The sequence below is a fragment of the Hyperolius riggenbachi genome, chromosome 6 (genome assembly GCF_040937935.1).
Source record: "Hyperolius riggenbachi isolate aHypRig1 chromosome 6, aHypRig1.pri, whole genome shotgun sequence".
NCBI classification, from domain to species: domain Eukaryota; kingdom Metazoa; phylum Chordata; class Amphibia; order Anura; family Hyperoliidae; genus Hyperolius; species Hyperolius riggenbachi.
In genome coordinates, this window is record NC_090651.1 from 173037821 (window position 1) to 173064074 (window position 26254).

At 46.1% G+C, this 26254-nt stretch overlaps 1 protein-coding gene across 2 annotated transcripts in view; it reads left to right on the forward strand.

Annotated features, from left to right (window-relative positions):
* Positions 1–26254, forward strand: part of SEPTIN3 (septin 3) — a 298561-nt gene that overhangs the window by 11328 nt on the left and 260979 nt on the right. For both annotated transcript variants that reach the window (XM_068240225.1, XM_068240226.1), the window contains exon 2: positions 18919–19146. In XM_068240225.1, the coding sequence (XP_068096326.1) occupies positions 18919–19146 (228 nt within the window). The remainder of the gene's footprint in view (positions 1–18918; positions 19147–26254) is intronic.

Here is a 26254-nt window from a genome sequence, read left to right on the forward strand (position 1 = left end):
TGACAGGTTGTATTGGGCCTGATCTGATGGATAGGAGTGCTAGGGGGGTGACAGGAGGTGATTGATGGGTGTCTCAGGGGGTGGTTAGAGGGGGAAATAGATGCAATCAATGCACTGGGGAGGTGATCGGAAGGGGGTCTGAGGGTTTGACCGAGTGATCAGGAGCCCACACGGGGCAAATTAGGGCCTGATCTGATGGGTAGGTGTGCTAGGGGGTGACAGGTGGTGACAGGAGGTGATTGATGGGTGTCTCAAGGTGTGATTAGTGGGGGGAATAGATGCAAGCAATGCACTGGCGAGGTGATAAGGGCTGGGGTCTGAGGGTGTGGGCGGGTGATTGGGTGCCCTAGGGGCACATAGGGGTCTAATCTGATGGGTAGCAGTGACAGGTGGTGACAGGGGGTGATTGATGGGTAATTAGTGGGTGTTTAGAGGAGAGAACAGATGCAATGCACTTGGGAGGTGATCTGACGTCGGATCTGCGGGCGATCTATTGGTGTGGGTGGGTGATCAGATTGCCCACAAGGGGCAGGTTAGGGGCTGATTGATGGGTGGCAGTGACAGGGGGTGATTGATGGGTGGCAGTGACAGGGGGTGATTGATGGGTGATTGACAGGTGATCAGTGGGTTATTACAAAGAAGAACAGAGGTAAATAATGCACTGGCGAATTGATAAGGGGGGGGGGGGGGGTCTGAGGGCAATCTGAGCGTGTGGGCGGGTGAATGGGTGCCCGCAAGGGGCAGATTAGGGTCTGATCTGATAGGTAACAGTGACAGGTGGTGATAGGGGGTGATTGATGGGTGATTGATGGGTAATTAGTGGGTGTTTAGAGAAGAGAACAGATGTAAACAATACACTTGGGAGGTGATTTGACGGCGGGTTTGCGGGCGATCTAATGGTGTGCGTGGGTGATCAGATTGCCCGCAAGGGGCAGGTTAGGGGCTGATTGATGGGTGGCAGTGACAGGGGGTGATTGATGGGTGATAGGTGATTGGCAGGTGATTGACAGGTGATCAGTGGGTTATTACAGGGAAGAACAGATGTAATTAATGCACTGGCGAATTGATAAGGGGGGGTCTGAGGGCAATCTGAGCGTGTGGGTGGGTGATTGGGTGCCCGCAAGGGGCAGATTAGGGTCTGATCTAATAGGTAACAGTGATAGGGGGTGATAGGGGGTGATTGATGGGTGATTGATGGGTAATTAGTGGGTGTTTAGAGAAGAGAACAGATGTAAACAATACACTTGGGAGGTGATTTGACGGCGGGTTTGAGGGCGATCCAATGGTGTGGGTGGGTGATCAGATTGCCCGCAAGGGCAGGTTAGGGGCTGATTGATGGGTGGCAGTGACAGGGGGTGATTGATGGGTGATAGGTGATTGGCAAGTGATTGGCAGGTGATTGACAGGTGATCAGTGGGTTATTACAGGGAAGAACAGATGTAATTAATGCACTGGTGAATTGATAAAGGGGGGGGGGGGGGTCTGAGGGCAATCTGAGCGTGTGGGCAGGTGATTGGGTGCCCGCAAGGGGCAGATTAGGGTCTGATCTGATAGGTAACAGTGACAGGTGGTGATAGGGGGTGATTGATGGGTGATTGACGAGTAATTAGTGGGTGTTTAGAGAAGAGAACAGATGTAAACAATACACTTGGGAGGTGATTTGACGGCGGGTTTGCGGGCAATCTAATGGTGTGGGTGGGTGATCAGATTGCCCGCAAGGGGCAGGTTAGGGGCTGATTGATGGGTGGCAGTGACAGGGGGTGATTGATGGGTGATTGACGGGTGATTGACAGGTGATTAACAGGTGATCAGGGGGGATAGATGCATACAGTACACAGGGGGGGCAGTTTAGAGAATTTTTTTTAAAAAATAGCATTGACAGATAGTGACTGAGAGTGATTGATGGGTTATTAGGGGGGTGATTGGGTGCAAACAGTGGTCTGGGGGGTGGGCGGGGGGGGGGGGGGGTTGAGGGGTGCTGTGGGTGATCAGGGGGCGGGGGGGGACAGATCAGTGTGTTTAGGTGCAGACTAGGGTGGCTGCAGCCTGCCCTGGTGGTCCCTCGGACACTGGGACCACCAGGGCAGGAGGCAGCCTGTATAATACATTTTGTATACATTACAAAGTGTATTATACACTTTGTAGCGGCGATCGCGGGGTTAACAACCCGCCGGCGCTTCCGAACGGCCGGCGGGTTGTCGTCGCGGGTGGGCGGAGCCAGTTGCCGGGGGAAGCGCGCGTCATCAATGACGCGATCGCTCCCCCGGCATGCCAAAAGGACGCAATGCCCTTGGGCGTATTGCGGTCCTTTTGGCGTCCACTTTGCCGCCGCCCATCGGCTGTGGGCGGTCGGCAAGTGGTTAAGAGAGTGATTACAGGGGAACTGAAGAGAGAGGTATATGGAGGCTGCCATGTTTATTTCCTTTTAAGCAATACCAGTTGCCTGGCAGCCCTGCTGATCCTCTGCTTCTAACACTATTAGCCATAGCCCCTGAACAAACATGCAGCAGATCAGGTGTTTCAGACTTTAAAGTCAGATCTGACAAGACTAGCTGCATGCTTGTTTCTGGTGTTATTCAGATACTACTGCAGATAAATAGACCAGCAGGCAGGGTCGGACTGGGACACTAAGAGCCCACCGAGGAAGTTTCAGCCTGGGGTCCACCCCCTCCCCTCCCCCAATTTTGGGCTCACATACACATGTACTCCCAAAATTTTGCATGATTTTATGGTAGGGAATATAGATTGTAAGCACTTCTGAGGACAGTCTCCAATAGGGATATGTCCACATGCGGCGCGCGCAGCAAAAATAAGGGGGTGTCACCACGCACTGGAACATCGGCGTGGTCATCATGAGTCATGGGCAGACTTTAAAAAAAACAAAACACAAAATAAGTAGCGGTGTTATTCACAGAGATTAGGTCTGACCAGATACATTTTAGATAAAATAATCAAGTAGTTACATGCCTCATGATAACTTATCAAGTAGTCAAATGGCAGCAGATTTTCCGATAAAATGCAATCAGATTGGCGGCAGATTCCCCACAAAATGCAATAAAATTGGCAGCAGATATCCCCACAAAATGCAAATAGATTGGCGGCAGATATCCCCACAAAATGCAAATAGATTGGCGGCAGATATTCCCACAAAATGCAAATAGATTGGCGGCAGATATCCCCACCAAATGCAATCAAATTGGCGGCAGATTTCCCAACAAAATACAATTAGATTGGTGGCAGATATCCCCACAACGCAATTAGATTGGCGGCAGATATCCCCACAAAATGCAATCAAATTGGCGTCAGATTTCTGAACAAAATACAATCAGATTGGTGGCAGATATCCCCACAAAATGCAATTAGATTGGCGGCAGATATCCCCACAAAATGCAATTAGATTGGCGGCAGATATCCCCACAAAATGCAATCAAATTGGCAGCAGATATCCCCACAAAATGCAAATAGATTGGCGACAGATATCCCCACAAAATGCAATTAGATTGGCGGCAGATATCCCCACAAAATGCAAATAGATTGGCGGCAGATATTCCCACAAAATGCAATCAAATTGGCGGCATTTTTCCAAACAAAATACAATCAGATTGGTGGCAGATATCCCCACAAAATGCAATTAGATTGGTAGCAGATATCCCTACAAAATACAAGTAGATTGGTGGCAGATATCCCCACAAAGGCAGGTCCCCAGTTAGTGGGGGCCCCCATGCTGAAAGGGGGTGCAGTGGGCACAGAGGGACCCCCCTCCCTCACCTGGAGCCCCCACCCCTTTAGGTAGGCAGGTCACAGGTGTCCCCAGTTAGGTAGGCAGCAGCCAGGTCTAAGTCCCCCCCCCAGCTTGGAAGGGGGGGTAGTGGGCACAGAGCGGCGGGGAGAGGGGAAGCTTCCCCCCTCTCCCTCACCTAGGGGCCCCCCTTCCGCGCTCCCCCTTCCGCACTCCCCCTCCCTCCAAAATTGCAGCCAGAGGCAGCGAGCGGGGAATAGCTTACCGGCATGATAAGATGAGAAGATCCATCGCTCTGCGTGCCACTGGCTGGTCTGGTCTCCTGCAATGCACTGTGTCCAATCACGCTCTCACAGGAAGTACTGTGAGAGCGTGATTGGACACAGTGCATTGCAGGAGACCAGACCAGCCAGCGGCATGCAGAGCGATGGATCTCATCTCATCATGCCGATAAAGCTATTGTTTGCTCACAGCCGCTGGCTGCAATTTTGGAGGGAGGGGGAGTGCGGAAGGGGGAGCGCGGAGGAGGGGCCCCTAGGTGAGGGAGAGGGGGAAGCTTCCTCCCTCCCCGCCGCTCTGTGTGCCCAATTTCCCCCCTTCCTGCGATGTGCCCGCTCTGGGGCCCCCAGGAGGCGGGGCCCACCGATCCTTTCATTGGCAGTTCGGTGGGTCAGTACGAGCCTGCCAGCAGGGCTACCCGGCAACTGGTATTGCTTAAAAGGAAATAAATATGGCAGCCTCTGTATACACCTTACTTCAGTTCCCCTTTAAAATGCAGATCCCATCATGGGGACTTAGATAAAAAATTGTGCCAAATTAAATCCAGGTTGACTTTTACGCTCTGGACAGTGATGCCTATTGGCCTTAATTCTGACCTGCCACTTGCCCCATTTTTTATACAATCTTTGAATTTAAGTGAGGTTCCCATTATAAGATGAGGGAAATGGTAATGTTAGTTAGAGTGGTGTGAGTGATATTGCAGGGTCGTGTAAGTGGCTTACTACTGGTCAAACATCTTAACCACTTGAGGACCTAGGGCTTTCTACCCCTTAAGGACCGGCCACTTTTTTTCCATTCAGACCACTGCAGCTTTCACGGTTTATTGCTCGCTCATACAACCTACCACCTAAATGAATTTTGGCTCCTTTTCTTGTCACTAATAAAGCTTTCTTTTGGTGCTATTTGATTGCTCCTGCGATTTTTACTTTTTATTATATTCAGCAAAAAAGACATGAATTTTGGCAAAAAAAGGATTTTTTTAACTTTCTGTGCTGACAGTTTTCAAATAAAGTAAAATTTCTGTATACATGCAGCGCGAAAAATGTGGACAAACATGTTTTTGATTAAAAAAAAAACCCATTCAGCATATATTTATTGGTTTGGGTAAAAGTTATGGCGTTTACAAACTATGGTGCAAAAAGTGAATTTTCCCATTTTCAAGCATCTATGACTTTTCTGACCCCCTGTCATGTTTCATGAGGGGCTAGAATTCCAGGATAGTATAAATACCCCCCAAATGACCCCATTTTGGAAAGAAGACATCCCAAAGTATTCACTGAGAGGCATAGTGAGTTCATAGAAGATATTATTTTTTGTCACAAGTAAGCGGAAAATGACACTTTGTGAGAAAAAAAAAAAAAAAGTTTCCATTTCTACTAACTTGCACCAAAAAAAAAAAATGAAATCTGCCACAGACTCACCATGCCCCTCTCTGAATACCTTGAAGGGTCTACTTTCCAAAATGGGGTCATTTGTGGGGTGTGTTTACTGTCCTGACATTTTGGGGGGTGCTAAATTGTAAGCACCCCTGTAAAGCCTAAAGGTGCTCATTGGACTTTGGACCCCTTAGCGCAGTTAGGCTGCAAAAAAGTGCCACACATGTGGTATTGCCGTACTCAGGAGAAGTAGTATAATGTGTTTTGGGGTGTATTTTTACACATACCCATGCTGGGTGGGAGAAATATCTCTGTAAATGACAATTTTTTAATTTTTTTTACACACAATTGTCCATTTACAGAGGTATTTCTCCCACCCAGCATGGGTATGTGTAAAAATACACCCCAAAACACATTGTACTACTTCTCCCGAGTACGGCAATACCACATGTGTGGCACTTTTGTGCACCCTAACCGCGCTAAAGGGCCCAAAGTCCAATGAGTACCTTTAGGATTTCACAGGTCATTTTGCGGAATTTGATTTCCAGACTACTCCTCACGGTTTAGGGCCCCTAAAATGCCAGGGCAGTATAGGAACCCCACAAATGACCCCATTTTAGAAAGAAGACACCCCAAGGTATTCCGTTAGGAGTATGGTGAGTTCATAGAAGATTTTTTTTTTGTCAAAAGTTAGCGGAAAATTGATTTTTATTGTTTTTTCCACAAAGTGTCATTTTCCACTAACTTGTGACAAAAAATAAAATCTTCTATGAACTCACCATACTCCTAACGGAATACCTTGGGGTGTCTTCTTTCTAAAATGGGGTCATTTGTGGGGTTCCTATACTGCCCTGGCATTTTAGGGGCCCTAAACCGTGAGGAGTAGTCTGGAAATCAAATTCCGCAAAATGACCTGTGAAATCCTAAAGGTACTCATTGGACTTTGGGCCCTTTAGCGCAGTTAGGGTGCACAAAAGTGCCACACATGTGGTATTACCATACTCGGGAGAAGTAGTACAATGTGTTTTGGGGTGTATTTTTACACATACCCATGCTGGGTGGGAGAAATAACTCTGTAAATGGACAATTGTGTGTAAAAAAATCAAAAGATTGTCATTTACAGAGGTATTTCTCCCACCCAGCATGGGTATGTGTAAAAATACACCCCAAAACACATTGTACTACTTCTCCCGAGTACAGCAATACCACATGTGTGGCACTTTTTTGCACCCTAACTGCGCTAAAGGGCCCAAAGTCCAATGAGTACCTTTAGGATTTCACAGGTCATTTTGCGGAATTTGATTTCCAGACTACTCCTCACGGTTTAGGGCCCCTAAAATGCCAGGGCAGTATAGGAACCCCACAAATGACCCCATTTTAGAAAGAAGACACCCCAAGGTATTCCATTAGGAGTATGGTGAGTTCATAGAAGATTTTATTTTTTGTCACAAGTTAGTGGAAAATGACACTTTGTGAAAAAAACAATAAAAATCAATTTTCCGCTAACTTTTGACAAAAAAAAAAATCTTCTATGAACTCACCATACTCCTAACGGAATACCTTGGGGTGTCTTCTTTCTAAAATGGGGTCATTTGTGGGGTTTCTATACTGCCCTGGCATTTTAGGGGCCCTAAACCGTGAGGAGTAGTCTGGAAATCAAATTCCGCAAAATGACCTGTGAAATCCTAAAGGTACTCATTGGACTTTGGGCCCTTTAGCGCAGTTAAGGTGCAAAAAAGTGCCACACATGTGGTATTGCCGTACTCGGGAGAAGTAGTACAATGTGTGTTGGGGTGTATTTTTACACATACCCATGCTGGGTGGGAGAAATACCTCTATAAATGACAATCTTTTGATTTTTTTACACACAATTGTCCATTTACAGAGTTATTTCTCCCACCCAGCATGGGTATGTGTAAAAATACACCCCAAAACACATTGTACTACTTCTCCCGAGTACGGCGATACCACATGTGTGGCACTTTTTTGCACCCTAACTGCGCTAAAGGGCCCAAAGTCCAATGAGTACCTTTAGGATTTCACAGGTCATTTTGCAGAATTTGATTTCCAGACTACTCCTCACGGTTTAGGGCCCCTAAAATGCCAGGGTGTGGTGGGAAGTGGGGTCTCAGGCAATCAAATAATCACGGGGCAATCGAAGCCGATCACGGGACAATCAAATACAATTACAGCACAATCGAATGCAATCACAGCACAATCAAATCTGATGCACTCGGAAGGTGATGGGGGGAGGGTGGGATTGGGTGTGGCGGGAAGTGGGGTCTCAGGCAATCAAACAATCACGGGGCAATCGAAGTCGATCACGGGACAATCAAATACAATTACAGCACAATCGACTCCAATCACAGCACAAGCAAATCTGATGCACTCGGAAGGTGGTGGGGGGGGGGGGGGGAGGGTGGGGTTGGGTGTGGTGGGGGGGAGGGTGGGGTTGGGTGTGGTGGGAAGTGGGGTCTCAGGCAATCAAACAATCACGGGGCAATCGAAGCCGATCACGGGACAATCAAATACAATTACAGCACAATCGAATACAAGCGCAGCACAATCGAATACAAGTGCAGCACAGTCAAATACAATGCACTTGGACGGTGATTAGGGGGGGGTCTGAGGGCGATTTGAGGGGGTGGGGGGTTGATCAGGAGCCTGCACGGGGCAGACTAAGTCCTGATCTGATGAGAGGCAGACACAGGGGGTTACTGATCAAAGATCAGTTAGTGATTGCTGGGGAGGACAGATGTAAACAAAGAGCAGGGGATGTAATCAGAAGGGGGGTATGAGGGCAATCGAGGGCCTGGGCAGGTGATCGGTTACCCCCGCGGGGCAGTTAGGGTCTGCTCTGATGGGTGGGGGTGCTGAGGGGTGATGGACAGGTGATAGACAGGTGATCAGAGGGGGATCAGAGGGTCATCAGGGGGTAAGGTAGCTGTATACAGATGTATACAGTATACAGGGGAGTAGTCTGGGATGGGGCGTGGGGGTGATCTAAAGGTAGGGGGGGATCAGGGGTGACTAGGAGGCAGTTAGGGACCTAAACTAAAGGGCAGCGTCGCTAGTTAGTGGCAGGTGGGGGGGTGGGGGTTTTACAGGGGTGCAAGGGTGCTAGGCAGGGGTCTGCTGGGGTGATCAGGGGGGGTATGAGGCCTGGGGTGGGTGATCAGGGAGGCTTTGGGCAAAATCAAGCTGTGTGCAGTGAGACTTACAAGTGCTTCCTCCTCGCTGGTGGTCTCTGGAACAATGAGACCACGAGGCGAGGAGGAAGCACGTATAAGGCACTTTGTTTACCTAACAAAGTGCCTTATACACTCTGATTGGGCAATTATGCGGATTCCTCCGCTCGCCGGCTCTGCTAAGTGGCCGGCGAGCGGAGACAAAATGCCCGAGTAACGATCCCGGGCGGAGGATCGCATCACGGATGACGCGATCGCTCCGCCCATGCCCTTAGAAGGACCGCCGCCTCTGTGGGTGAGCCGGTCCTTCAGGGCTCCACTTCCCGGCCTCCCCTGTGCGTTAGGCGGTCGGGAAGTGGTTAATACTAATACAAAGAGGATGTATGTTAAGGGGAGTCTGATTCTCTGCTTTCCAGAGATGAATTACAATATCATTAGGGTATAAATGTAGGATAATCTAGCAGAAACTCCCTTACAATGCAAGGCTCTTTAACCATTTCTGCCGGCCGGACGTGAAGCTCACGTCCGGGCGGCTGTTCTGCCCCCGTGCTGTCCCCGGTAGCCCTGGGATCAGTGAATGGGAACATGGTTCCCGATCACCGATCCGTGTCCCCAGCAGAAAAACCAAAGCGGTTCTTACAAGAGGTCTACAGTCTTTATACACGTAAAAATGTCCGCATCCCCCTTGTGCTTCCGCTTAGCGAGAAGCCCAAGGAGGGAAAAAAACTCAAGGTGGCCATCCTGTGGCCTAATAGTAAAACTACATCTACATATTTTTTACATTACAATCAGGGATGATCGTAGTCAGCCAACTTCGCTACGCTGGAACTACGTGTAGTTTTCCGCAACTACGCGTAGTTCAAATATGCCTACAGTACATGAACTACACTATGAAAGCAACTATGAAAGTACGCTTTGAACTATGCAATAGCGCATAGTAAACGTAGTCGTAGGCGTAACACCATGTTCCCATGCGGAATTCTTTCTGCATTAACTCTAGTGGTACTGCGCATGTGGTACCCGTTTCTATGCGTAATGTCTAGCTGTCATGCGGATATAAGTCCGCATGTGACCGGTACGGGAAGCAAGTCAGTGTGCTTGCGTAGTTTACGTCCGTACACGTAAAAACACGCGTACGGCACAAACACGTTTCTGATTGGCTGATGCATACAAACAACAGGAAGTTGTCACTGAGGAAGAGCAAGAGGAGATGGAGAGTACGTCTGCATCCAGCTTTGTGCAAATGCCCTCTTTCATGTTGTCCAGCCTGTTGAGGGACCCCCGTATCAAAAAACTCAAGACGAATGACCTGTACTGGGTGGCCACGCTACTAGACCCTCGGTACAGGCACAAAGTGGCGGACCAGTTATCAACTCAACAGAAGGCGGAAAGGATGCAGCACTTGCAGAACAAGCTGTCGATGATGCTTTACAATGCATTTAAGGGTGACGTGGCTGCAAAACGCAATCAAGGTACCACTAGCAGTAACCCTTCTCCTCCCAAGTCCACGCAGGCAAGGACAGGACGCTCCAGGGATCTCAGGGTGATGTCGGACATGCGGACGTTCTTTAGTCCAACTCCTCGCCATAATCCTTCCGGATCCACCCTCTACCAACGCGTGGAGCGGCAGGTAGCCGACTACCTGGCCTTGAGTGTGGATGTAGACTCTGCGAAAAGCGACGATGAACCCTTGGACTACTGGTTGCGCAGGTTTGACCTGTGGCCAGAGCTGTCCCAATTTGCCATACAACTTCTCTCTTGCCCTGCCGCAAGCGTCCTGTCAGAAAGGACCTTCAGTGCAGCTGGAGGCATAGTTACTGAGAAGAGAAGTCGCCTAAGTCACGACAGTGTTCAGTACCTGACCTTTATCAAAATGAATGAGGAATGGATCACGGAGGGCTACTGCACGACCGAAGACTAAGTCAGTCCCCACACACAGCATCTCTGCCTGCAGGCCGCTTGACTGCCTTCTCCACCACCACCAACAGGGTCCAGGACTCTAGGCGGATTCCTGAATTTGCTAGCAGCGGCCGCTACACTAATTTTTCTGGTGCGTGTACATGCCTGCCTAATTTTTCTGGCTGCACTGCGGGCGGCTGCAACAAAAAAACAAAAGGCATGTACATGTGCCCATCCCCCTTCGTGATCATTACCTTGCCGCGGTGAAGGGGCTTGCGCATCACAATGAAGCAATGACCGCCGGCTATTTGAGTGTCTCGGGTGGGGGTGGCACACAAAAGATAATAAGGTCGTTGCTTCATTGTGGTCAGACCAAATTTGATCAGCTGGACAGTCACTGTTCTGTCATTCAGCTACATCAGCCGGGCGAGCATATGGGCTGAAAAGCCACCATCACCTGCACTCTCGTCATGGTGCGCACCAGTCCAGCACGCCCGTCACTACACAAACGGCTGTTTGCAGTCACTGCATACCTTTCACTGCATCTGTGACTGCACATTATACCTGGCAGTCAGTGCATAACTTGCACTTGAATGGATACACTTTTAAACCATTTAAAAATACAACCATCTAAACTTTCAAACCATTTAAAAATACAACCATCTAAACGTTCAAACAATTTAAAAATACAACCATCTAAACTTTCAAACAATTTAAAAATACAACCATCTATCATTTTCAAAAAATTTAAAAAAAGGGCAAAAAAACCTTGCCCTTCGTAAAACATTCTTGGCAAATGCTTTCGACTTGGTTGGTCTTCCGCTGGCTCATGGGTCCATCTGACCACAGATGCCTGGTCTGCAAAGCACGGTCAGGGCAGCTACAGCATGGGTCTCAGCAGGCTCCCACTTCGGGCCGGAATCCAACCTTCATTCCCCGCTGTGACAATGGCAGACTTGCCCTCCATAACGGATTCCCGTTAAAGGATTTAAAGTTGATTCATTACAATTAGGGCCGCAAAAGGTCCTCCTGAGTCCTGTATTGTTATTTTTGGTCACTACCTCGGGGCGGGCGTGCATGCCTGCCTGCCTCCCTCCTTGCCTGGATGTGTGGTGGTAGCCGTTGATCAGGCTCCAACTCCGGAACGCAATACAAGAGGGAGCTCGTCCTCAGAAACAGCTGGGGGCAGTGTCCGGCGCCATGTATCGCCCGCTATGGCCAGACAGCCAACATGCCCTTCAACGTCAGCTGCTGATGCCACCGTAGAGCCATCAGCCCAGGGGGGCTCAGCGGTTCGGAAATTTTTTAACGTGTGTGTCTCAGATCGGAGCAAAGCCATCTGTTGTCTCTGCCAGCAAAAATTGAGCCGTGGAAAGATCAACTGTCACGGAGGGACAAGTGCTTTACGAAGGCACCTGGAGAGAGGGCACAAACAGCTATGGCAAGAACACCTGAGGAAAACCAGCACCCATCAAAAGACAAGCTGCGGTGAACAACCGCGGCAGCCGTCACAGGGGGCTTCTGCTGCTTCACGTTCCCATGGTATTGTTCGTGGCTGGGGGGAGGAAGAATGGATACACTTTTAAACCATTTAAAAATACAACCATCTAAACGTTCAAACAATTTAAAAATACAACCATCTAAACTTTCAAACAATTTAAAAATACAACCATCTATCATTTTCAAAAATTTTTAAAAAAGGGCAAAAAAAACTTGCCCTCCGTAAAACATTCTTGGCAAATGCTTTAGACTTGGTTTGTCTTCCGCTGGCTTATGGGTCCATCTGACCACAGATGCCTGGTCTGCAAAGCACGGTCAGGGCAGCTACAGCATGGGTCTCAGCAGGCTCCCACTTCGGGCCGGAATCCAACCTTCATTCCCCGCGGTGACAATGGCAGACTTGCCCTCCATAACGGATTCCCGTTAAAGGATTTAAAGTTGATTCATTTCAAATACACAGCAGGGCCTCGAAAGTCCGCCTCCTGTATTATTATTTTTGGTCACTACCTCGGGGCGGGCGTGCATGCCTGCCTGCTGCCCTCCTTAGATGTGTAGTGGTAGCCGTTTCTCAGGCTCCACACCGGATTCCATCCCTCATTCCCCGGCCATTACCCGGGGTCACAAATGGCAGACTTGCCCACCTCCATATGATTCTCGTGAAAGGAATGTGGTGTCATCTTTGCCCGCCATAACTAGTTCTTGTTAAATAATTTAAAGTACATTAATTTCAAGTACACAGCAGGGCCTCGAAAGTCCTCCTCCTGTATTGTTATTTTTGGTCACTACCTCGGGGCAGGCGGGCGTGCATGCCTGCCCGCTGCCCTCCTTGGATGTGTAGTGGTAGCCGTTGCTCAGGCTCCACACCGGATTCAAACCCCTCATTCCCCTGCCATTACCCGGGGTCACAAACAATGGCAGACTTGCCCGCCATCACAGGATTCTCATTGTAGCGGTACTGAACAAGTACACAGCAAGTAGAAAATGTAATTTAAAAACAAAACGTAAGCTTTTTAACAATGCCATGGAAAGTTGAGAAGGAAGTCACACATTACCTGACATCACTGAGTGAGGAAGAGCAATCTCGACATGTTGCCTGTTGCGCAGTAGTCCAGCATGGCCGTCACTACACAAACAGCTGTTTGCGGTGCGTTACACAGTGAGTTTGGTGTGTCAGTGTGAAGCAGTACTCTAATTACACTCCCTGATTGATGTATACACATGCAAGATGTTTTAAAGCACGTTAGGCCTGCAATTTAGCATTCAATGTGATTTCTGCCCTTAAAACGCTGCTTTGCGTCACATCCAGATTTTTCCCCGTGACTTTTGGCATGTATCCCACTCCGCCATGCCCCCCTCCAGGTGTTAGACCCCTTGAAACATCTTTTCCATCACTTTTGTGGCCAGCATAATTTTTTCTATTTTTCAAAGTTCGCCTCCCCATTGAAGTCTATTGCGGTTCGCGAACTTTTCCGCGAACCGAACCTTCCGCGGAAGTTTGCGAACCCGGTTCGCGAACCGAAAATCGGAGGTTCGCGACATCTCTAGGCAGCACCTGACTACCTATACTAAAGGGGGGGCAGCACCTGAATACCTATACTAAGAAAGGGCAGCACCTGAATACCTATACTAAGGCGGGCAGCAGCACCTGTATACCTTTATTAAGGGGGGGAAGCACCTGAATACCTATACTAAGGGGGGCAGCACCTGACTGCCGATACTAAGGGGGGACAGCACCTGAATACCTATACTAAGGGGGGGGCGCACTTGACTACCAATACTAAGGGGAGCAGCACCTGACTACCTATGCTAAGGGGGGGGGGGGGGGGACAGCACCTGACTCCCTATGCTATGGGGGGCAGCACCTGAATGCCTATAGTAAGGGGACAGCACCTAAATACCTATGCCAAGGGAAGGAGGCAGCATCTGACTACCTATACTAAGGGGGGCAGCTCCTGACTACCTATGCTAAGGGGAGGAGACAGCACCTGATTACCTATACTAAGGGGGGCAGCACCTGACTACCTATGCTAAGAGGAGGAATCAGCACCTGACTGGGGGGGGGGCAGCATCTGACTACTTATACTAAGGAGTGGAGGTTAACAGGTGCCAGCATCTGACTATCTATACTAAGGAAGGAAAGGGAGGGACAGAATTTGGCTACTTATACTAAGGAAGGGGCATGAGGGACAGCATCTGACTACCTATACTAAGGGGGAGAAAGCATCTGGCTACCCATACTGGGGGGGGGGGGGGTCATGAACATATTAAACCCCTCATTGCTGCCCGGGACCCTATTTTTTCTTGTGGCTGTGCTCCTATCTGCAAGTGTAACTGTACTGGGCATGCACGAGTATGGGCCTCACATTTCCATTAGCACAAAGTCTCTTGAGCACAGAAGAAACAGATATGCACAAAAGCTTGGAAAAATACAAAGAAATGAAACCGAGAGCCCAATATAGTGTAGTATGTCACAACAAATGGAGTACAATGAAACGATAATGAGTAATATACTCACAAGTCTGGGTTACCACAAAGGCAACCACTGGATGTACAGGTGGGGAGAATTATAACCTGACCCCACTCAGGTATTAAGAAGTCGCTTTCTGTAGACAGGAAAAATGGGGATACACCCCTCCACCAAGGGTGTACTCAATCAGGTAGAAATTTGTAATAACAGAGGCGCCAAATTAGAATAAAAGCGTTTAAAATCAGTTTAAAAGGAGGGGGGTTGGTGGTTACCACCCTCAGGTATATAAGGACCAGCCAATGAGTCGTTATATATAAACCATATAATTAATTACAACATCTCCAGGCATGCAACGCGTTTCACGGGTCAAGTGCCTGCTTCATCAGGCAATCAGTGTTGGAGATACACACGGCTGTATCAATTTTAAGGCCCAGCGCCTACTGTAGAAGTACAGTAGGCGCTGGGCCTTAAAATTGATACAGCCGTGTGTATCTCCAACACTGATTGCCTGATGAAGCAGGCACTTGACCCGTGAAACGCGTTGCATGCCTGGAGATGTTGTAATTAATTATATGGTTTATATATAACGACTCATTGGCTGGTCCTTATATACCTGAGGGTGGTAACCACCAACCCCCCTCCTTTTAAACTGATTTTAAACGCTTTTATTCTAATTTGGCGCCTCTGTTATTACAAATTTCTACCAGATATGCACAAAAGGTTTTGTTCTTAATATATGGACCATACTTGCACAGGCCCAGTATGGTTGCACACAAACAGGAATACAGCCACAAGGAAGAAGAGAATCCCAGACAGCAGTGAGGAGCCTGAATATGCGCAGAGGATCCGAGCACAGGAACAGTGGGCACCAGGTTTGGGGGGGGGGGGACAGTTGGTGACAGTGGGCCTTGCAGGCCCGGATTTCTGCAAAGGCCACAAAGGCCATGGCCTAGGGCGATAAAATCAGATAAGATCAGAAGTGCGGCATGACTTGGAGAGAGAAGAGGTCATATGTCAAAGTAAATCATCTCCTCTGTTCCCGCAGCGCAGCCAGCCAGCGCCCTGCTCTGCACTAATAGCTGAATTCCAGAGTTCCCCAATCCCTGCACCTCTCACTTCCTGATGTGTTATAACAATCAGGATCAATCATAACTGTCACCTGATGATTCAATTATCTATATGATCGACATACAGTACAAGTGGATGTGAGAAATACCAGGGATTTACATTACAAAGCAGATACAACTAAGTTCCGCTGAGTTCTAATGCAAGCATTCACAAACATTTCTGCTAGTTTCTTTGCCTTCTTTTTTACAGCTGTGACACTGACCCCAGCAGTTGTAAATTACACTTTCTTATCTAGGCCTATTTTATTGCTTTTTTTTTCTTCCTAGCCAGTGATCTCATCTCTGCTTAAGTTAACTCTTTACTGACTCATTTTCTGTCCTTCAGCTCCGACCATCTATGAGAACTGCTGCAGCCTGGAATAAAAATGCTGTATGCTTCCCTTTCATTGCTAAACTGTCACTGTCACCTGAGCTGTTACTACCTCTATGCTAGTGTGTTTGGTTTGGCATCCTTCTGCTTTCCTGTAGCAGTAAAGCACCATCTTAGCCATCAGCAAAAGCAGAGAGTTTTGAATCAGGATGATACCATTTATTGGCTTAAAAGAAAAAGAGTAATCATTCTGCTAATAAGCCTTCTTCAGACTTTGTTCCCGTATACTGTCAGTATGTTAGAGCACACCACCATATGTACATTCAGCATTCAAAAGAGATGCATAGATTTTTTTAGCAAATATAAATAAATGTCATTCAGATGCTTTAAAGTGGAGCTGAACTCTTGCACAGAACAGAAGGAAAACATGCAGAGAAATGCACCATGTATGTATTTAGAGAGCCTTTCGAATTCTTCCACATCTGTGTCTAATCACACATTTGATATCTTCCCTGTGTCACCTGACTGCCACAGCATATAAGCTTATTTTAAAGCACAAGATGTTAATATGTCTGCTTCCATGAAAGTAGGAATTAGACACACTGTCTATTTATTGCAGGAATTGTATTAGCTGTAACAAAGACATGTTTTTTCTTTAAAGGTTATTATGTTGCTGAGTATCTTTTAGAGCAGAGAGGAAGTTCTGAGTTCAGGTCCACTAATTACAACCAAACATCCAAAGTAGGTCTTGACAGGATGTTTGCTACTTACCTGTTCTCTGCTTTGGATGGGCTTCTCTCCATTGCACTGCCCTGCCACCTGTCTGTGGCTCTGACTGCAGCCAGTCGCACAGAGGACAAAGAAGCAGCGCATGCTCTGGCCACTCGCACTCCTTGTAATTTCCTGCTCCTGCCCAGATGTGCTCAGCAACTGAGGCCGGTACAGTGTTATGCATTCTTGACGAGTACCGGTCATACATCAGCGTCATTTCTCAAGTATGCATTCCCAGAACACTATCGGCTGCTGTGCACATTCGAGTAGGAGCGCAAATTTCCATCGTGAGAGGACAGAGCATCCACTGATTCTTTGTTCAATGAGGGGCACAGCAGCACAACTGAAATTAGCCCATTCAAACCAGTGATCGCTAGTCAGATAGTTGGACAGAATGTTCTTTGGTGGTGGTGATGGCGGGGGGGGGGGGGGGGGCTTGGTGACAGCAGGCCTAGGGCACTGGAAAGTACAAATCCGGCCCTGGGGCCTTGGGCGGTAAAAGGTACAAATCTGGCCCTGCGGGCAGCGCATGATTTCCTTTGTAGTACTTCTGGAGAGCTGCCACAAGGTACAGCTTCAAGCCAGCCATCTACACTATCTTGATGTGGTCGCTGAAAGATTACACAGAAGTATCAGTGGGACAGGCAAGAATTTATGTTGGTTCCCACCAAGTCTGTCACTGAACGGGGAGTGGCCAGCATCATGGTAGATCCATTCCGATCACCATCATATTTTTCCGGGGAATGATTGTCCACTCCCCACAGCTCTCCTTCAAGCTTGCAATTATCTGCAGAGAAATTTTCTCTGTGATGCTTCTCAGTTTTGTTGGATTAGAGATTGCTTTCACATTCACAAGTTGAGAAGGCACAGGTGTTTGTACACAGCACAAGTTCTTTATGGCACCGTACAGGTATTAGCTCTTGAATTATCACAGTTATCAAAGTAACATATCAGGAAAAAAATCATTGTAGAATTTTATAAATAACTTTTACATTTTCAATTAATAAAAAAAAGAAAAAAGTATTTTTCACAATTTACATCATCATCGCTTGCACTCTCGCCAACGTGTGCACGAGCATGGCCACCATTACACAAACATTGCCACCGAGAGGACTGACAGTTTATGTCCTTGGAGTGTCAACTAATGGCAACCCTTTGCGGCTGTTTGCACCAATGTGTTAAAGCTAATGTAACCCTGGTTTAAAAAAAAAAAGTCAGATACTTACCTAAGGAGAGGGAAGGCTCGGTCCTAATGAGCCATCCCTCTCTTCTCCCGGTGGCCTCGGTGCTGCGCTGGCTCCTCCGCTCTCATCCCACGCCGAGAGAGAGAGAGAGAGATATTTTGGGTGTTATTCCGGAAAATTCCGTCGGAATTATAAAATTTCCGCGGAATTCCGTTTAAGAGGTATAGGAATTCCGTTCCGACCACCGGAATCGGAATTAGCTAATTCCGGCCGGAATCACGGAATTAATAATTCCGCGGAATTTTCCGAGCATCCCTGACTGTGATCAAGGGAATTCTGTGTCCTCCATTTTGAAAATAGCCATTACCCCATAACAGCTTCCTGGTCAGCACACTGTTAAACTGTAACATCGCTCACTTGAGCCATAGGGAAACATGGACACATCAGTTCTCCTCTCAGCTGTAACTGACAGCAACTGATATATAACTGAGAGCAACTGATATATTTCAGTTCTGACAAAATGTTGTCAGAACTGGAAGGGATTATTGTCAGAAGAAAATGGTGAGCTTCTGAGAGGAACTGATGGCAAGGTAACTGTGTAATGTTCATTTGAAGTTACCTCGAGTGTTTATTTTAAATAATTTTACTCAGTACAGGTTCTCTTTAAGGTATGTGGTTCAATTTTACAGTGAGGTCTGCTACGTAGACTCTCCTTTAATGCAGTCAGATAATAGGTAATTTGTCTAATCAGCGCAAGCAAACGCATTTATACTCCTTTACCTCTGAAAGACAGTTAGTGACATGACTATGTACATTAGTACACTATAAAGAACTTCATATGATGTTAGTGATATATAAAATATATATAATAACATTAATAATAAATATATATATATATATATATATATATATATATATATATATATATATATATATATATATAAAAAAACAATGGTAACAAACATTCCACATCAGTATATTTGAACATATATATGCTTTAACTCAAATATAGCAACGTTATCTGTTATTTTGCCTGATCGTACACTGGCTGTCTCTCTGCATCTTTCATGCTCCACAGTATCTTCCTCCTGTCTGGGAGCATCTGTAGAGAAGCCGCTGGGATGCTCATTATACAAACCACGTGACCTGAGCAGCAGTAGCGTAGCTGGCTGCTACAACTCAAGTGCAGGAAGAAGGGAGGCAAGGGAAGAAGGATATATCAAAGCAGGGAGGAAAGCAACGATCATCAGCATTGACCCTAGAACAGTTTTTCTTATCTCCGGTCCTAGTGCACTGATGTTTAAAGGTAAGAGCGCTATGCATCAGTGCTGTGGGTACCAATGTGTGTATAGTCTGAATTATTCTACCAAGGCTCTGCTTTATTTTTGGCCTTTTACATTGTGGCGAATCAGGCCATTGATGGGCACTGAGAGATCTGACGCTTTAAACAAAGAGCCTGCCAAAAGCAACAAACACAGGTGGCAGACATCGGAGAAAAGAAGAGAGAAGATAGTGGATATATTGTATAGAAGAATGCTGCTGCTAAGAGGGTTAGCAAAACAAATGGCTATAAATGGGCTGTGAGAGAGATCACAGGGGTTTTATGCTTGCATAAATGGCAGTAATAACTGATCTGGTAAAAATAGTCATGAGTCAAACATAAGACAATAAGCACTGGAGTAAGAGTGATATGAGGCTTAAACGTGCAAGAGTATCACTGGGATGAAATGTGACTGTGTCCTAGACATGCTGAGATGAGAGCAATCAGCATAGGACTGGGGTCTTGTGGAAAGACTGTATGACCCTAATATCCGCACATGTCTATGTCCTTGAGCTAAGAGCTAAGATGCTAAGGAACATCAAGCTGGCATTTTAAAGGACCACTATAGCAAAAAAAAGTATGCAGTTCAATCTCACAGAACCGACCGGTTTTGGGCTAGTCTATCTCCTCAGGGGGAACTCTCAGTTTGTTTTATTTTCAAAAGCATTTACTGAACGGCAGTTGCTAAGTCTAACTGCCAAAAAAGTGAGCAAGCAAATAGGAAGGTTGGCTGGTATCTGACTATTTATGCAGTTAGATTTAGCAACTGCCATTCAGGAAATACCTTTGAAAACAAAGAAAACCATGAGGAGATGGACTAGTCCAAAAGCTGTTGGTTCTTTCAGATTTTACTTTTTTTTTTTTAATAGTGGTCCTTTAAAATTCTAAAAGCAACTTCTGAAAGCTGCTGTGTTAACTACCTCCCGACCGTGTCACGCCAACGGGCGTTACCGCCGCAGCAGCCCCAGGACCGCCTAACGCCGATAGGCGTAAAGTCCTGGGGCTCTGTTTTGCAGGAGATCGCGCACAGGCTGCCCGCGCATCTCCTGCTTGGTGGGCGGGGCGGAGCGGAGCTGAGAGACTGTTAGACGGAGAAACTGCCATCTTTTGACTAAGTACAGCGCTGCGATCTGCAGCAGCGCTGTACTGGGGACAGCCGTGTGACACAGCTGTCCCCCTGGGACACAGGAGAGTGATCGGCTCTCATAGGCTAAAGCCTATGAGAGCCGATTGCCAGAATTGGCCGGCTGGGGGGAGGGAGAAGTTTTAGAAAAAAGTAAAAATAGCAAAATGTATTAATAAAAAACTAATGCAAATATTTGTGTAAAAAAATAAATAAATAAACACTGCGGTGGAGGGGATCCGACCCCACCAACAGGAAGCTCTGTTGGTGAGGAGAAAAGGGGGGGGGGGATCACTTGTGTGCTGATTTGTGGGACCCTGCAGCTATGCCTTAAAGCTGCAGTGATCAATTAGGTAAAAAATGGCCTGGTCTTTAGGGGGTTTAACACTGCAGTCCTCAAGTGGTTAATGGTATTTTCTGTAAGGGGCACATTTACATAACTTTTATTTGGCAGAGGCATTTCTTAAAGTGGATATCCAGCCTGTAACACAAATTCATAGGATGCTCTTCTCCTGTAAAGTTATAATTACCTGTCCTGTCTTCTTGTAGTGAGTCTTTCCCGGGGCACCATGTCCACACACTGCTGGCACATAGCCCCGCTCTCTGCTGAAAATGTCACTGGATTTAGTGGTGTAGGGATCACCATAACGGCTGCTATTGGGACCATAGACACAGGGGGCTTGGTGTGTGGTGGCGATATTGGGTTCTGCTGCAGGCTTTGTGGAGACCCCTCCCCCCTGGAATGCAGAGTAGTGCGGCAGCACAGAGAAGTTAATTACCTCTCGTCTCCACCAACAATCTGTCTATCCCTTGAGGGTGTGAAAGCCCCAGTGCAATGCAGATGCGTACGCGAGGAATCGGTGCGTAAGACTTGGGCACAGGATACAGCCGGTATATGGCTGATCCTGCTGCTGCACAAGTCCCGGAAGTGTTAAATACTATTGGCTAATACGCCATGGATGGTGGGGAATGAAATAATTCAGCTTCCAGCAGTTGCTGGAAGCCGAATTATTGTGTTTTAAAAGTAACTTCAGCTCCGTCTTCTGATGGTGCAGAAGTTACTCCCTGTGCGCCCAAGTCTCCTGCGCTGGATTCACTGTGTTCGACTGCAGATATTGACTTGATCACATACAGTAGTAACAAGTGTAATTCCAATAGCACACAATAATAACATTACTGTATTTTTCGGACCATAAGAAGCTCTGGACGATAAGACGCACCTAGGTTTGGAGGACAAAAATCAGGGAAAAAATGAAATACTCTAAACCTGGTGCGTCCATGGTACAGGGGCATCTTGTGGTGTCCCCGCCCCCCCTTCTGTCTCTTTCTAAGCTATACTAACCCCTGTTGCCCCACTACCTGCACTAACTACCCAAAACTAACCTCTGCTACTCCACCAGCTAAATGAATTACCCTACACTTCAAGTGCGGAAGCCCTTATCTATCTAGACTAGACCAGATTAGCGAAGCACAGATCTGTCTTCTCCGCGCGAATGGAGTAAGTGTTATGCTGCCCGCTCACCGCTCATATCTGCAGGGGGAGTGAGAGAGAAGGTGGTGGGGGAGGGGGGCACCTAGCTACATATACTGGGCACATATACCCCTGGCTACTTATACAGGGGACATATATAAACCTGGCTACTTATACTGGGTACATATACCCCTGACTACATATACTGGGCACATATACCCCTGGCTACTTATACAGGGGACATATATACACCTGGCTACTTATACAGGGGACATATATACACCTGGCTACATATACTGGGCACATATACCCCTGGCTACTTATACAGGGGACATTTATACACATGGCTACTTATACTGGGGACATATACCCCTGGCTACTTATACAGGGGACATATATACACCTGGCTATTTATACTGGGGACATATACCACTGGCTACTTATACTGGGGACATATATACACCTGGCTACATATACTGGGCACACATATACACCTGGCTACCTATACTGGGGAAACATATACACCTGGCTACCTATTCTGGGGACACCTATAGGCCTGGTTACTTCCACTGGGGACACCTATAGACCTGGTTACCTATACTGGGGGCACCTATTTTGGGGGAACTGCTGCCAGATTAACTGTATTTTTGTGGAACCGCTGCTGCCAGATTAAGTGTATTTAGGGTTACAGCTGCCAGATTATATGTATTTTGGGGCAACCACTCCTGCCAGATTATGTCTATTTTGGGGGAACCATTGCCAAATTATCTGTATTTTGGAGGAACCTCTGCCAAATTACATGTATTTTTGGTGAAATGCTGTCAGATTACATGTATTTTGGGGGAAAAACTATGGCAGAGCTCAAACTTCCCTGGCAGACCTTTTACACCACTGCTAAGGTCATGTATATTTGGCCCCACCCATTACCACGCCCACATTTTTGTATGGCCACGCCCATTTATTTTTGTATGGCCACGCAGCGCGCTGAAGGTCCCTCCTTGCAGGGCGCATTAATAGTCTTTGTCCCCGGGCGCTGAAAGCCCTAGCTACGCCTCTGCAGTAAGGTTATGCTTATGCTTGAAGAAACGCACAGCCCCAATCATCTGATTGGTAATCTTACCAACAAACCACTGTTGGTAATTTTTGGGAGGTCTGTGAGCAGCAACGGAGGACTGGAGGATGTCCTGGGAAGCATCTACAGGATCCAGAGGCTTCTATTTTCTTAGGTAAGTATGTGATTTTTGCTCCAATTTAAGTTTGCCCTCTTTCTTATTTGTAAATCGAGAGGTACCCATGCATGCGCAGAAGCCGCCGACTCGGCAGGTTGGCAATCATTAAGGGACCCTGGAGCATGGGGAAACTGCAGCGAGTGACACACAAACTTCTAGAGGCTGGAAGAAGCTCCAGATAAGTAAAGCTTTGTATTCTTTTTCAGCTCATGTATCCTTTAAATTGGACCTGAACTCTTGCACAGGACAGAAGTAAAACATAGAAATGCACCCTGTATGTATTTAGAGTTTAGCCTGTCTAATCCACCTCATCTGTGACTAAACACAAGGTGTAATTTCAACCTTCAGCTATATTAGATGCCTGCCACGGCAGAGAGATAATTGATACACACAGGATGTTAACAATATGTCTGCTTCCATGAAAGCAGGAAGTAGATACACTGCAGATTCATTGCAGGATTTGTATCAGCTGTAACAAAGAAATGTTTTTCTTTAAATGCTATTGTGCTGTTGTGTATCTTTTAGAGCAGAGAGTAAGTTCAGGTCCTCTTTAAAGGTATTCTTAACTGAAAAAAGTTACTTACCTGGGGCTTTTTACAGCCCCCCCCCCCCCCCACCGAAGTCTTCCTGTTCCCTCCCAATCGCTCCGAGCTGCTTGATTCTCCCTGCACCCCCTCTGGAAGCCAGGTGACTCAGTGTGTCGCCAACCACTGCGCATGTGTGGCATTGACCACAGGGTTCCTTGATTGCGCTACTGTGGCCGGGAGCGTTCTGCACATTAGCAGTAGCAATTTTTACTTATTGCGCAAGTGTAGAATGCGCCCAGCCACGGGAGAGTGTTGGAGGAGAAACGCATCATGGGCCGCACATCCAGCGTTCAGGGGGCTTGATTCACTAAGCCGTGATGACTGATATCTCGGACGCGCCAGCGTTTTTCGCGCCTTATGACGCGCGTAACGTTTTTTCACACGCAACTACAAATTTTTGCGTGAAAAACGCTAGTGTGACCGCGATATTAGTTATCACGGTTTAGTGAATCAAGCCCAGAGGGTGACACAGAGGGAACCGAGCAGCATGGGATGACGGTGAGGAGCTGGGAAGACATCAGAGGGATGGAAAAAGCCCCAGATAAGTATCGAAGTGTCAAAGTGAAAAAATCAGCAGTATAACTCTTACAGATACATATCTAATAAATTTGGAGCTAGTCTCCTTTTCCAAGCTGTTTTAGCCATTTTTTTTTACACCTGGCTACTCTTAAAGCAAATCTGAAGTGAAAAAAACCCAAACTTATGATATAATGAATTGTATGAGTAGTACTGATAATGAATAAAACATTAGTAGCAAAAAAAGAGTCTCATATTTTTTATTTTTTTTTCAGTTCTATAGCTTTTTTTTTTTTAATAACATTGCATCATTCTGTCCAATTGCAGTTTTAAAAGCACATTCTGTCTTTAAAACTATAAAACAAAGCAGAAATAATGACCCTTTGAACTTTCCTGAAGTAAAACCTTATCACAAGCTCTCTCTTACTGTTTCTTTTCAGTTTAAAGTGCACCAGAAAACAAGGCTGTATTTGACCCAGTGGGTCGAAGAACTCAGAGAAGCTCTTTTGCATAAATAACAACTGAAGTTTTTTTTTAACTCTTCCTGTACTGGAAAATAATAATAATAATAATAAATAACTAACAGGATATAAGCCAGACGAAGGCTGCAAGGCCGAAAGCTTGCTTATTTTTATTCATTTTTAGTTAGCCAATAAATGGTATCATCCTGATATAAAACTTCTTGCTTTTGGAAAATAATAAGAGACTCTTTTCTTTGCTTCTAATGTTCTATTTATTAGCTGTACTACACATACAATTCATTCTACCATAAGGTTATTTTCGCTTCAGATTTGCTTTAACCACTTATCGTACCAGGTACAGTATATCTACGCTTCTTGAGACATCATCTTAGCTCCAGGGGCATACATATACGTACTTCGCTGTGGTCACCTGCTGCACAGGCTCGTGCGCACCCCACGCACGTTCTCGTTGCCGCCCGTTAATATATTGATTGGTGTATGTGAATGTGTGTTCTCAAAATCGATATAGGTGCCTGTAATGAATGACCAAGGCATCAGCGAGATGCTGGTGGTCATTCTCAAAGTAAAAGTAAAAACACACAAAAAACTTTCTGTGAATTGTTCATAATGACCAAAAAGTAAAAAGACACCTACATAAAATACCATTACATAACATTAAATTAAATAAAAATAAATAAATCCCTCATTAATTAACCCCTTACCTCCCTCCCCATTACCAAAATAAAATACTTGTAAAAAAAAAAAAACCCAAACCAATAAATAATCACCTTATGTATGTCATGGAGGTATATTACTATTATTTTTGCAAATAATGGCTTGTAATTAGTGATATTGTATAAACGAACATATAACTGAAAAAATACACTTTTGTTTCAAATAAAATATTGTCGCCATACATTGTACTAGTGACATAATTTAAACTTTGTAATAACCCGGACAAATAGGCAAATAAAAATGTGAGTTTTATGCACAGTAGCACATTTTATTTAAAAAAAAAAAAACTACAGTGGCTGAAAGCTTTAAAAAATAATGAATTTTTCAATGTTTTCTTATTATTCGTGTTAAAATGCATATAGGATACAATAATTATTATAAAAAAAAACAACAAACAAACACCCAAAGAAAGCCTAACTCGTGGCGAAAAAAAAGAAACAAATGATTTTGGTGTAATAAGTAGTGATAAAGTTATTGGTGAATGAATGGGAGGAGCGCTGAAATGTGAAAATTGCTCTGGTCCATAAAGGAACACCACCTGTAGTGGTCAAGTGGTTAAGTAAGGATCTTATATTATTTAAATAAAATATATATTTTTATTACAGCGCTGGCTGGAAGATATTAATACATTTGGGGTACTTAGTATAATTACATTTAGCTTTTGAATTGCCATTTCTGAATGTCTTTTAAAGGGAACCTAAACTGAGAGGGATATGGATGTTTCCTTTTAAACAATACCAATTGCCTGTCAGTCCTGCTGATCTCTTTAGGCCCATACACACGTCGGATTTGCGCGAACGACGGGTCGTTTGAACGTTCCGTCGTTCGCACGTTTCCGCATGAAATCCGGCGTGTGTACAGACTATCGTTCGGGAGATAAGACTGGTTACCAGCGATCCGCCCGGCGGATCGTTGGTAACCAGTCTTATCTCCCGAACGATAGTCTGTACACACGCCGGATTTCATGCGGG